The sequence below is a fragment of the Copadichromis virginalis genome, linkage group LG12 (genome assembly GCF_057382275.1).
Source record: "Copadichromis virginalis isolate Kocher_CV1m ecotype Utaka linkage group LG12, C_Virginalis_male_GT1.1, whole genome shotgun sequence".
Taxonomy (NCBI): domain Eukaryota; kingdom Metazoa; phylum Chordata; class Actinopteri; order Cichliformes; family Cichlidae; genus Copadichromis; species Copadichromis virginalis.
Genome location: NC_140629.1, coordinates 36,379,233 through 36,393,340, shown reverse-complemented (window position 1 = coordinate 36,393,340; position 14,108 = coordinate 36,379,233). Strand labels below are relative to the sequence as shown.

General features: G+C 40.6%; 1 protein-coding gene and 1 non-coding gene across 2 annotated transcripts in view; one reads left to right on the top strand and one right to left on the bottom strand.

Annotated features, from left to right (window-relative positions):
* Positions 1-154: 154 nt before the first annotated feature.
* LOC146697560 (stromelysin-3-like) overlaps positions 155-14,108 on the bottom strand; it is a 34,745-nt gene continuing 20,791 nt past the window's right edge. Inside the window, exons 3-8 of the mRNA XM_085476350.1 lie at positions 11,493-11,636; positions 9,077-9,210; positions 7,084-7,379; positions 4,524-4,728; positions 3,563-3,820; positions 155-2,961 (exon numbers count right to left, since the gene is read on the bottom strand). Of these exons, the coding sequence (XP_085332476.1) occupies positions 2,837-2,961; positions 3,563-3,820; positions 4,524-4,728; positions 7,084-7,379; positions 9,077-9,210; positions 11,493-11,636 (1,162 nt within the window). The 3' untranslated portion in view covers positions 155-2,836. The remainder of the gene's footprint in view (positions 2,962-3,562; positions 3,821-4,523; positions 4,729-7,083; positions 7,380-9,076; positions 9,211-11,492; positions 11,637-14,108) is intronic.
* trnac-gca (transfer RNA cysteine (anticodon GCA)) lies at positions 10,963-11,034 on the top strand. Its single transcript has one exon. It is a non-coding gene; the product is annotated as a tRNA-Cys (tRNA).

Sequence of the window (14,108 nt, the reverse complement as noted above, 5' to 3'; positions counted from 1 at the left end):
TTTTAAGGCTTGCATAAGCACAAAAATGTCAGGCTGAGTTACGGGTTAAAACTGTAATTACTTTTACAGAAATATATCTTATAGAATGTGAGTTTCTGTTTTAAAGTGTCTGAATCAGTTTCTGAGCTTGAATCTCCCCAGAGCCAGACGGATAAAAAGGTTATGAATTTATTTCAGTAACTTAGAAAAAACAGAAAACAATACGCAGGTCATACATTTCAATGAACAGGGTAAAGGCTACAAAAGATTAAAAACAATATTAAAGACATGTATATACAGGAACATTTTCCTAAGCTGTTTGTGTATAAATATGTTTGAAAGCAGAGTTCACGGGTTGCAGAAATGATTCAAACAACAATGAGAGCTGTTAAAACTCGCCAGTGTCCTGCACTGAGCCTTCAAGCGCTGCATCAGGAGGCAGCAAAGGAAATGATGGCGCAATGGTTCTCAACCTGGGGGGCGCTGACCTACAGAGGAGTCGCAACCAGAGTTTTTCATGTCCTTAAATTGCTTTTACTTTCCGGCATTGATGGAAAGAATTTTCTTTACAGTTTTATGTTAAATATTGTAAATTTTGACCTCAGGCTGATCCTCGAACACTTTTGTTTATTTAATATTTCAGACTGTACCAACATAGTATTTGAAAATGACTCTGGTGCAGACGAAACCAAATGTAACTTTCTTATTGCTGCAACAAAATTTTCAGCTCAAATTTAGTTTTAAATCCTATTTTTTTAAAAAATGTTTTATTTACCAGGTTGATCTCCACAGCCGCTGCTATTCCCAAACCTCTTACTAATGAAACAGAAAAGAGCACCATGTGACAGATGGTGACGCAATGACTTCAAAGATGGCACAAAGAGTGACCACGGTCTCTGAGGTGGTTGACAGTGTTGCACTCTAGATGGCGCCCTGAAGCTTTTCCTGCAACAGGTGCCTGCACGCTGAGAAAGTGAGAACTTTACACCATCATGCTGGAAGAGTGACATCAAAACGTGATGTACAGCAATGGCATTCGCTTTTCTTCTGCCTTTTTAAAGACCCTGCACTGTATAAAACATAAAATATTTACTAATGCCAGGAAGAAAAGTATCTGAAAAACTCTTGTTCAAATATAAAAAGTAAAGGCAAAACCTCCTCGTCTCAAACAGCAGGGGAGCGGACACTGATGAAACGTTGCTGGTGTTACATGTTCTGACCCAGAGGAGAGGCTGGGTTTCTTATATTTATTCAGTGACTCACACCTGAGTTAGCTTAAGACCTCTGAGCAAACTTTAAAGAAGAACATACACGTTATTTATGGCAACTATTACTGGCTGAAAGTGACCAACTAACTGTCACATCATGGCTACCTTTGGTTGTGGCTAGCTTCACCTCTAGCAAGGCTGACATGAAAAAAGCTGTAGGAGGTGTATCGGTATGTGGATTCTATCTGTCAAAGCAACTCGAGTGGTTACAGTGTTAATTTTTGATTCTTCATTCTTTGGCTTTTTGTTTCATTCACTTTTGTGTATCTAATTTTATCAAAACTTTCTATTGGTGTAAGGAAAAGAATTGAAATAGGAGCTTGAAACATTAGAAACTTCGAATGCTATAATCTTGGAAGTTTCTGGTTTTCGTACGGATAAAAATTTAAATTAGATAAAGTGCAAAGGAAACGTGGCATAAATCATCATGACTCAGGTGTCTGAAAACATCAGTTCTGAAAGGACTCACTGAATAATGCATGAATAATATTATGGTAATGCTATCTGCACTATATTTTTGGTATCTAACAGCAATGAATGTTTGGCACAAATGTTCTTTGGTCCAGCAGTGATGGTGAATCTGGCCAGATGTTGCCCAAACCAAATCTGTGTCCTATCTGAGACACATCTGGCCCACACTACATTTGCCATAACTGCCAAATGTCTCTCACATCTGGGTGTGTTTTGATCGTAGGCTGTATATAAGAGATGCACATAAAGCTACATCAAATATAATTTTAACCTAATGAGTTCATGGCCTCGTTTGCCAAATTAAAGCCATACAGAATACAACACGGGGTATAAATGATACCTTTCCCTGCAGTCATAAAGGACGATCAATGTTCACGCTTGTGAGATTGTGTAACATTGCGTTCTTTTGAGAAATGCTCAGCTCGAGGCTTCAGAATGGGACTATCTGGTGGGCTGTCCATCTTTTTATAGATTTGGTGATTTTGAATTATGGTTAATGGGACTCAGGTTGGCAGGAAAATCAACTACATGTGCAATCATGTCTGTAATAAAGGGAAGCATAGCTGAAATTGTTGCTCGCTGACATTCCTGCTGAGTGGCTCCTGGGTTTCATCGTTCAAACAAAACTCTGATCGCCACCTACAGCGGCTCATGTACAAAGTTTGATGTCGCTCTTCAGACCCTCATAGGGTTAGCAGAAGTCCGTCCATGATGAAAACACACAACTGCTGGAATGGAAAACACAGACTAAGGAGGACAGTCTGCGGACCAAAATCTCACTTTTCGGCTCAGAGAAAGGAGGTGAGAAGTGTGCAGTTCACAGCACACATCGTTAGATAAGGGCCCAGAACTCAGCCTTACTGTGACAAAAATGTGCAAAATAAATATGAGTATAGCTGCACAGGAGGTGCCAAGTCTGAGGGAATACAACTTGGTTTTCCTGAGAAGAAGGTGTACTTGATCTGTGTATCAATAAATGAAAGATAAACAGATTCAAAGGAGACGCTTTCGTCTCCTTTGAATCTTTCTCCAAAGATAAAAATGTCTTTGCTCCAAAAAAACCAAACAGACAAAAAAAGAGACTACTCCATTGCAAAAAAACAAAAAGATCCTCAGATTCAGAATCGCCCGTTTCTGCAGCCGAAGAAATCCACGCCGACGTAGCGAGGGTAGCCCTCCAAAGAGTTCATGTTAACAGGGTCAAATTTCCAGTACTGCCGTCCTCGGATGAAGTGAGCGTAGCCTGAAACACAGAGAGCACAAACAAAACATTTTTTATCAGCGCCACTGCGAATGTACCCGCGTTGGCCCAACAGCTGCTCGCTCTTGGCCAGATGTCAGATAAGCAAGTGAAAACCTGAAGCAGCAGAACAAGGAAAACAAGCAGCGTGCAGAGCAAAACATCCACAGGAACACATGCAGCAGCTTTTATGATAACTGGGTCATTCATAAATGACATGTTGAAGATAAAATTATCCTTGTTGTGTTGTGTGTACAGTTACACTTACAGCCTCTCTTACTCTCTCCATGCATTTGTGTTTTTAGTTTGATTTGCTTGAAATCAAAAGGAATCGTTATAAACTGATAGCGCTCGTGTAAAACATGAAACCCGACTGCGGCGTGATTCTGAATCAGATTATCTTAATGCTGAAAATCATTGTTTGTTGCAAAGCTGAAAAGCTGTTAAAACCACTGCTGAGTTATTTTTAAAACTTACCAAGCTTGTAAAGTATTTTAAACTGTTTATTATCATATTTATAGCATGGTAACGTTCCTGCGTCTTAATTCAACAATCACACGTAGCGCTCCAAATGTCATTTTATTTCAGAGACACGCGCACGTACCGTAGATGTCTCGGAAAGCGGCGTCCACGACGCTGGGGATGCCGATCCAGTCCTGCATGCTGCGCGGGGCAGACTCGACTCGGTTGTCCTGGGGGCTGAACCTCCAGTAGCTGCCTGACTTGAAGAAGTAGGTGTTGTAGTTGGGGTCCTGGCCCCAGCGCAGTGCTGCCTGGATCCCAGACTCATACAGGCCCAAATTCCTGATGGACTCCGGCCCCCTGATCCGCCTCTCAGCATCAAACACCCAGTAGTTTGCACCTGCACAGACGGTGGGCTCCAATTAATATTATTTTTATATAATAAGATGACTTGTAATTAATGTACATTCATTTTTTTGGTATAATGTATTTTCTAGCTACAAAAATGAATCGGTTAAGTATGACGTGAATTCTGAACGCTGTATGCTGAGCCATGTGTCAAGTTGACTAAGACGCTTCGCCATCTTGTGGTCCAGTGTGGTATTACACGAGAGTACTGCCTGGCCTTATTTCAACCTCATTTGAGATTTCTTAAACGCATCTTGATGGTGACTTCAGACCTGTTGTTTCTTCCACTGATAGGTTAAGTTAACTTTAGTAGACATTAAATGTTTTTAAAAAAAGGATGTCAGAAGACTTTTTGACTGGCCCGTCCATAAAGCAGACGCTGATCAAGCAGCTGACGTTTGTCAAGATAAGAGCAACAGTTATTTTATTTAGCTATACGTAGCTATACGTATAATTACGTATAATTATAAAAACAGCTTTTACAGTGTTTCTGGGAGTCTATGGTGGTTTGGTACACTCGACTGCAGCAACATCACAGACCCATGTTAATTAACATTTTTACATCTATTTAAACATGCCCATACATGGGCAGAATGCTTTACTTCTGTGTTTCTGTACAATTATCGCTCCCCTGAACTGCGCTTACATAAAACCATAAACCACTTAAGAGCAGCTCAAATGTCTTTACTGCTCACCTTGAAAGAACCAAATATTCCCTGACTTGTCTTCAAAGGCGGCATCGATGTTGTTGGGAATCCCCCGCCAGTGACGGGACGCCAGTGCCGGGTAACCGCTTTCCAGATGCCCGTCCCTGATCCTCCAAACGTAGCCTGACTTAAAGAAGAACAGCTCTCCTCGGATCATAGATACGGCATCAAACTCTGTCCTGCAGGCATCGGGCTGGAAAAAAGACAGATCGAATGTTCATTTCCACATGCAATCATCTGCTTACATGTAAGGTTTGAGAGATTTATGCTGCACGTAATGAAGTGTTAAAGAGCCGTTTTATTGTCTGAAAAGACAAGTAAAGTGGGTCTTTGTGCTTCGTAAGGCTGAAGACTACTTTTATTCCCACAAACGATCACAGGGAATTTCAGGGATTTTCAGTATAAGTGAAAATCCTCTCAGTTACAAATTTTACACAAAGAAGTGATGTGAAGTGGAAACAATTCCCGGTCTTCGCCTGAGAGAAACTCTCACGAGACTAAAAGATTACTTTTGTGTTTGACCCCCATTTATCTTGTATGGTTGATGAAAGAAAACACTCATGTCTAATGTGGTATAGTTTCAAAGACACGCACTGTCAGACTGGCATGCAGCCTTGAAATATATTTTGCAACATAAGCGTCTCCTGACCGCACAAATCGATGCCATTCACAGGATGAGGCTTGTTGAAAAATCCCATAAAACTCAACCGAGCTCCATTGTTTTCCCAAAACAAGCCATATGTCCCATTAAAAACACACATGTAGGTTATCCGCTGGAACTCCCTAATGCAGACTGAGCCCCTAAATATACAGTATGTCTAAAAATAAAAAAGCACAACAATGTGATTGGTTAGTGGTTGATTAGGTGGTCGTGGAACAACAGTAATTATACTGTTGTTGGAGCAATACCAACACAAAGAAATCAGGTATGCTCTTTAAATAGTCAAGAGGTGCCACTGTGTATATACCCCAAATAGTTCATTGGTTGATACACTGATTATTTTGTCCATATAGTGATAATTTATCAGACATCTACAGCTTAGCAAGCTAATACATTTTATTAAGAAGCTAATTAATCAGTGGCAATATGCAAAAGTTTTAACAAAGCATGCATGAACATAAGTCTCAGTTATACACTGTCATGATGTGACGATCGTTTGCTGTTTTGTTTTGTTGTTTGGCAGCTTTCCATCCTTTGTAACTTGATCAGACTCACCTGTGTTCTATTAGTCACTTTCTACTTTATTTTGAAATCTCTATTTGTCTTAAACTATACCTTTGTTCTTCTTGGGCCACACCTGTGTACAATTAGCCAATTGCCCTCCTCAGTATATGAACCTATGTTTCCCTCCCAACTGGCCAAATCATTTCATCGTCTTTGCAGTGCTGCTTGCGTCTGTTCATTCTTCCTCCCATTCATAGTCGTTTTCTTGTGTGTGACCTCTGGATTGTTTCATGCTTTTTGCCTGTAGCTCATTAGCGCTTGCCATGCTGTCAGATTCGACTGGAAACACTGACTCTGAGTTTTAAAACAACAAAAAACACCTTTGACTTTAGTGAAGAGGTGAAGACTGAGAATAGGACAGTTGACTGAAGCTCCTCAACCTGTGTTTAACAGTAAAACTGTGACTCTGCGTCAAAGCCGACCTGGCCCAGTGTTGGGTCCTGACCGGGCCTCCCTCAGCGTAACGAATAATTCAATATGACTCAATTCATTCGTTTTATCCATATAGCACCAAATTACAGCAGCAGTCACCTCAGGGCGCTTTAAAGTCTCTCCTGACACAGAGAAGGTTAAACTCCCTTTAATCACCAATCAGTAACTGATTGATATTTACTGTGCCACATGTATAAATGTGCGTGACTCTCTCACTTTTGGATTCATACGCTATGAAAGTGCAGGCATTTAATAAACAGCTGGAAACAACACGTCAGCTCCAGCTTAAGTCTTATCAAAGCAGGATCAGCTGCGTTTACTGAGGAATCTGATTAATAAGCTCTTACAGTCAGATTGTCAGACATGTAAACCTTGTTTGTTTTTTTGCATTCTCCTATGTTTAAGCTCCGGAAATGCCTTTTTAAGGCCAATCCTTATAAGGTGTAAGGTTTGTTTGGGCAGTGTGAGCATGAATGCAAAAGTGTGTTTCATAAACCAGAAACGTGACTATCAGCAACCCTGATGATCTTGAAAACAATAATATGTTTAGGCTATCATGATCCTGTTTAGGTAAACTTTAACTTGTTTAGGCTAACGTTGTCCTGTTTAGAAAAACCATTATCTTGTTATGGTTCTTGTTTTGGAAACTATTCAACTGTTTATTAAATTGAATGACAACTAATTTGAGTCGTACAGCAGAAATATAGTAGAGTCAAGATATAGTATATTCAGATATAACATATGCAAATAATGAAATCCTAACAAAAGTTTTATCCTCTGGGTACCACGAATGCCTGCATAAAGCTTCAGGGTAAAGGTTTACTTCAACACCTCTTGTGTAGATTTAGGTCATTTTCATGACTCTGTGATTGTTGCATCGGTTTCACTTACTCCAGTAGGGAAGATCTCGTTGCTCTCAGTAGTAGTAGTAGTGGTGGTGGTGCTGGTGGTGGTGGTAGCGGTAGTTGTGGTAGTGGTTGTGGTGGCGGTTGTGGTTTGGGGTTCGGGGGCTCGAACTCTCCGAGATCCGTACAGGTGTTGGATGCCCCACTTGTCGTCATTGCTTATTCTGGGTGGAAAGTCGGCGAAGAAGTAGTGTGGGGACATGATGGCTCCCTTCGTACGGGTGTGCTGCAGGCCCAGGACGTGCCCGAACTCATGGGCGGCAACCTGGAGAAGGTCCATGCCTGCAGGGTGGAAGGATGGAGGGGCACACCTGGTTCAAACAAAGTCTGAAGATAGTTTTGTTTGTTTTGACCTGCTTGCACGGTGGGGATTTTGCTACCTAAGCCCATCCAGTGCCAAGGCTCCTGAACGAGTCATAAAAAGTACCTCTCCCTGCTGACTCATATCTACTCTCAGCCACACATTTCACCGACACACAGACGTTATCAGTGCTGCAGCAGTGCACGGTAATAAGGAATTCGATTTGAATCTGCACGCCTGCACGAGTTTCTTTTGGGTACTCTGGACGATTCAGTGACATACTTCTTACTGGCTATATTAAATTAGCTGCAAGGTGTGACAAGCACTCTATGAATGTATGACCTCAAGAAAACATGATTGAAAAAGTGACGTTGTCTCCCCAGCCAAAGCTGGTCACAACAAGACAACAAAAACATCTGTGAGTCTAAAACAATACACAGATGTTGTTGATCATGTTTCCAGTACAAACACATTTATGTCATTTACGTGGCTGTTTTACTGCCTCATTTGTGGTACAGTGAACTTATTTTCTGGACTGTCACAAACATTGGGTTTAAGAAACTGACAGCAACATGGACTATTTTTGTCAGTTTCGTACTTTTCTCATATAAAAGTATGCCTTGCTTTGTTTTGGTCTTAGCGATAACACTATTATCTAAAAAAACTGCAGCATGAAAGTTTAGATATACGTCAGTTCAGCCCATATATTAAAGTAATGTACCTGACAACTATGGAAGCTCCTGGAAACTACTTTATAATTTGATTAAACAAGTAAAAAAATGTCCATCAGTCCAAAAGTCATCCATCCATCCATCCATCCATCCACCCATCCATCCTCAGCTGCTTATCTTATCTTAGTGTCACAGGGAACTTCTCTCCCCTGGGCATGTCATCCAGCTCTTCTGAAAGGAGGCTACACGCTACCTCATGCAGCACGTAGCAGATGCCCTCATTTGCTCATTCCTGCTGCTATCTGCAAACTCATTCCCTCTGTCACAACCCAAAGTGAGGCCAGGAACTTAAATCAACCATAAAGTTACAATTCTACTTTCATGTTCATCTGTCTTTACCGTTAGACCATCTGCATCATTGTAAATGTTGCACAACCCTCTCCATTGATCTCTTCCACTCTTTCTTGCCCTCTTGGGACACTTCTTCCAAAGATCTCTACCCAGAGTACATACCCCATCCTTTTCATGCTGAGAACCACACGGCTTCACACTTTAACCAAATTCCCAATCAAGGTTCTTAACACCTGACTTCAAGCTGCCCAACAGAACCACATCATCTGGATAAAGCAAAGTCAAAATCCTCTAACCACTGACCCCCTCTGTCCCTTTGCTGTGCCCAATAATTCTGTCAGTAAAAATTATGAACTAAATCATCAGTATGAATTATTGCTAGCAATGAAAACCAAGCTCCTGTTATGGTATACGGGGATCAAAAAACCCATAACAATAGGCTGGATATTACTGAGAGCCACAGATGAATGCCTTCTGCAACTCCACAAAACATGGCAGCTATTTACTGAAACAAATGTTCTGCTGGGAAACAAGTGACAGCGACAGCAGCAGACAATGGAGATATTCAGACAGTAATCACAACTGTAATTCTATTCATTTCACAGTTTTTATGCACAGCTTCCAGCAATAAAAAATAAACTCAGCCATACACTCACCCATGTGGTTTCCGAGTGTCCATGACTCATCAGCGTCAAAATGAATTTCACCTTGTCGGTGTGTTTTAGGGAAGAAAGCGTGAGCAAGAATGCCACCCCGGCCATCAAAGGGAAGGTTGTCTCCATGCCATAAACTGCAGGTTTTTATAAAACAAACACTCCGATGAGCAATAAAGGCACTGAGCAGAAACCTTTTAACAGCTTTACAGACAAAAGATTCTAAACATTCATCTGTCAGCTTCAGCTTTAAGGGAGGATTCAACACTAGCAGAAAGAATAAGCACATTTGGATAAATTAACAATGTACTGCTCGTCTCTTCTTTTGCTTGTTGTCCCTCAGTGTTGTGTGTCCCCCCCACTCCTAGATCCCTGTAGTTCCCTATATCCTTTAATGTGTGCATTCTAGTGGTGCAACGGATCATTATTGATCCGTGATCTGAACAGTTCCCACTCCACGGTTCGGCACGCACGTGATCCGAAGATTCGAAAAATAAAATAAAAATGTGTGTATGGTGCGCGTGGTCAGTCTGTCAAGCGATAGTTATGGCCAGCGCTAGCGGTCCAAGTGGAGGAGCAGAGGAGTTTGCGGCATTTAAGCAGCCCTTTGCTGCCCAATCCGACCGGGCTAAAGCTATTAAAAAAGGTGTTTATGGCTGCAGACATGAGGCCATATTCCGTTGTGCAAAACAAGGGGTTTAAAGATATGATGAACGTGCTTGAGCCACGCTATGACATCCTGTTGCGTGTCCACTTTGGTAACAAGATCGTTCCAAGCATGTATGAGCAGGAAAAGTCTAAAGTTATGGCTGAACTGCCCCAGGCATCACTAACAGGGATCACTAAACGATTTGCTGATTATATATATTTGAGGAAAATGAACCGTATGTTTTGGTCTTTGTAGTCATAAATGAACAACAATGGGACATCTTGGATTAATGTGTGACCTCACTCTCCATCACTACTAACGCAAGAAAAAATAAGAGAATATATTTGGGAAGAAAGGTAATCAACCCTCCAGATGTGCTCATAGACCTGAATAATCGAGCACCTGGTGGCCGTAAAGGTTACTGGGGCATTTAATGCTGGTTTTTCCTTTATCTTATCATTCATCTGTAGTTGGTTCTATAAGAGTGGATAAAAGCAATTCAAAAGCAAAAACACAACCTGATTCAAAAGAGGAAAAACATAAAAATCGCTCCACTGATAACCAATCAAAGCTTTACAAAAGAATTTACGTAATTCCAAGGATGACACAGATCCCCCACAAAAGTCCAGTTTTATATCTCTGGTATAATCTCCTCGTCTTTTCTTGCTCTGTAATCTCGTGTTTTCATCTTTGTGATTCTGGAAATCCCTCTGTAGCAAAGATCTTTGTCTTTAGTTCAAAATGATCTATGCTGGATCTAACTCACAACTACAACTACAACTCTAAAAATGTCAATGTAATCTCATTTTATTCACAATAGAACTCAGAAAATGTTTAAAGTGAGACAGCATTATCTTATTTTGATTTTGATGGCACCAACGTGTCTCGAAAAGTTGGGACGGCGGCAATAAAAGGTGGCAAAAGTAAGTGCTAAAGCAAGAAAAATGGAGGAACAGTTTACAACTAATTAGGTTAACTGGCAACATTATCGGTCAATATTAGGTATTTACCGATATGTTGAGAAATTGTTTTCATTCATCAACCAATAAATGATAGCACGAGAACATAATTCATGAAATAAACATCTTGTATTAACCTGAACTAGTGTAGAGTGTTTACTGCAATTACAAAGCAAAGGTTTTATCATGGACTTCTATACTATCTTTTTGCATACAGAGGTGACCTGCTGGACTTTACAAAGAAAGCAGATATAAGTCAGTTCTGCAAAGGACTGGCAGGTGGGGGTATAGCTCAGTGGTAGAGCATTTGACTGCAGATCAAGAGGTCTCCGGTTCAAGTCCGGGTGCCCCCTGACTTTGAAGCTAGCACATCTTGGATGCTGTTCCTGTACAATGATTAGTTGGGTCTTTGTGCATTTTGGGGCAGCAAGAAAAAAACCTCTTCTTTACCAAATTACACATTTTCAATTCCTCTGCTTCTCTTTTTTTTTTGCTTTACTCCCTCCCACCAGAGATGCAAGTGGAGGAGGCGAGGAAAAAACACAAGGAGCGGGAATCAAGGCAACAGATATTAAAGAAAAAGGAGACAATGTGTCCTTTGAGTGCCATTTTAAAGCAATGTCTATTAACCATGATTTGTGGCATAACCGCATCATAAACTGTATTATTCTAGCTCAAATGCAGCTGTATTTCTCAGGTGTAACGATGCTCACGTTTTATATTTAGGCCTAATTAACTATAATTCACAACATGGTGTAATTTGACATTTGCTCCTGATCTTTTTAATATTTTTTTCAGCAATTCTTCCCACCTTCTGAAGTCGATGCGAATGTCAGCGTGTCCGTTACGGACCTCGGTAAAGGTGAGCGGAGTGACGTCACTCCAGATCTTTGCTGCATCCCGAAAGACACCTCGAACCCTTTCCTCTCCAAACTGCCAAGGAAATCCATCAATCCTGCAGGAAATGAATAGAGGTGTTACATACACACATACGCACACACAGGATGTACAGTAGCAAAGTGAGACCACCAGCCTTGCATCCCCCTTTTAATCAGATATCTTCAGTTGTCTCTTTAGTGGGGAGGTGTTCTTCTACCCTCAGGCTTGCTAACAAAACACTGCGGTAAAATCTCCTCCCTTTCCTTTTAGATAAAACCACCCAGTGTGATAACCCACAAAATAAAACCAAAAATCCACAAAATATCACGCTTTACCAAGAAGACTGAAACGCTTCATAAATCATATGGACCAACACTGGCTTTGCATCAAATCTCAATGTTGCTTCTGCGGTAAATGAGATTACTGTGACATATTATGGAAATGCACAGCTGTCTGGGGTTGGTATGAAGCAACAGCCTCTGGCAAGCAAAGCTTTGGACGTCTTCTGAATGCAGCAACATTTCCAACCACACCGACCAAAAAAACTGTAGCATCACCTCCAACTACACACAGTAACTACTGACACGAAACTGACCACTGAAACTAAAGAAACTGCAGCAATTAAACCAACTAGCAAACTACAGAAACGTCTGTCAATAACCTACCCACTGTGATTACACAACTATACACAGTAATTACTCTGACTAACCCAGTCACTGAAACTTTCTTTCGGATGCGTTCTTATATCCCGAGAGGTCACTATAGCAATGTTTGTCCTGGCACAGATTTTACACCGGATGCTCCTCCTGACGCAACCCTCGCAATTATCCATGGGACCGGCCCTGGGAGCTCACTGAGTACCCCATGAGGCTGGTGCTGTGTCTCCTCCCAGGGAGGAGCCAGGAAGCGTTAATGTGTAAGGCAAATGTGCTAACCTCTGCACCACTGCAACTACAGCAATTAAACCAACTAGTAAACTACCAGGAAACATCTGCCACTAAACTGCTCATTGCAGCTACAGAAATATCTGCACCTAAATATAGCAACGTCATCACCTTCAACTAAATACATGAACCCTCTTCATGCAAACAGAGCAACATCTGCAACTAAAATACCTGCTGTGACTACTGCAATGCACAACTATAAATGGCAAAAGCAACAGGTAAAGCAACCACTGCGAAAACAGAAACATCTGCAACCACACACTTAAACATCTCCAGCTTAAGTACCCACTGGACTACAGCAACATCTGCAGAGAGGCATAACTGCTGAAAACAAGCAGCAAGCTGGCCTGACTGTCCAATCATCACAGTGCAGAAGTGTTAAACACCTGAATTTGGTTGTTACCATGGGTTTAAAAAGGAGATTACACCCCATTAACTGAAAGTACTCTAAAAGAAGACACAAATGTGTGTCCATGTGTTGCTACACTTTGTACGGTGCTAAGTGGAGAACTTTAACAGGAATGGTACTTGAATTCTGTAAAGTATGATCTAGACTTACATGAGGTTTTTTGAATTACATGAGTAAAGTTTTTTAGAACTCTGTGAATACACAGAGAAGATTGCTCAGAGCTGTCAGGACGTGCTTAGCTTGTATGTAGCGCTCCTGGCTATATAACATTTTTTGGCACAGTGGTACCAGACCGCGCAACCTGACTGTTCATAATGAATAGCTTCACTGTAAAGAGTCCTCTCAAGCCACAAACTATGGTTTTAAACTTCCTATTGTATAAAGACATTAAAATCTAAAATGTTCATTAATGTGACATATGAGTGGATGAAACCAGGCTAACTCTTCCATTGTTTAAGCTAAGCTGTCTTCTTCCACTTCTCTTGTCTACGGTGTGCCACAAGGTTCTGGTTTGGGGCCTTTTGTTGTTTCTGTTGTTTCCACTCCCTCTTTAGTACATTTCAAGCACTTTTATTTCCTATCAGTGCTGTGCAGATGATGCTGAATCTATTAAAAGTTGGATGGCAGATAATTTTATCCAACTTAATGATGAGGAACTCTAGGCCTCCTACCACATTTGAAAAATCTTATATCAGGAACCTTGGTGTAACTTTTATTATTCTTTCTTTTATTTTTCAATACCAAACTGTCATAAAACACATAGGTACATATAGAAGTAATAATCTTTTCCTTTTTTATAACATACAAAAAAAAACATAAATGGGATGAGTACCTGAATACCCCCCACTCCCTCCCAATAATGTAAAAATGAATATGTTATAGAGAAAATGAATTGACCCATAGAAAACAAAACAAAGTAAAAAAAACAAAACAAAAAACAAGAAAAGAAATCAACAATAAGATAGTACTACGTATCCTTATAGTTTAATATTAACATTAACATCTGCTAGCCTCAAAAAACAAGGTCTTAACATTAATCAATATTGATATAAATCTTAACCAATAGTAACAATATTAATATTAATATTAATGATTACTTGCTCCTCGGTCGAAACAAACTAATAATGCTGGAATATCTTTAAATAGAGTATTCTTATAAGGTAGAACAGCCACTGCTGGGAATAGCAGAAAAATT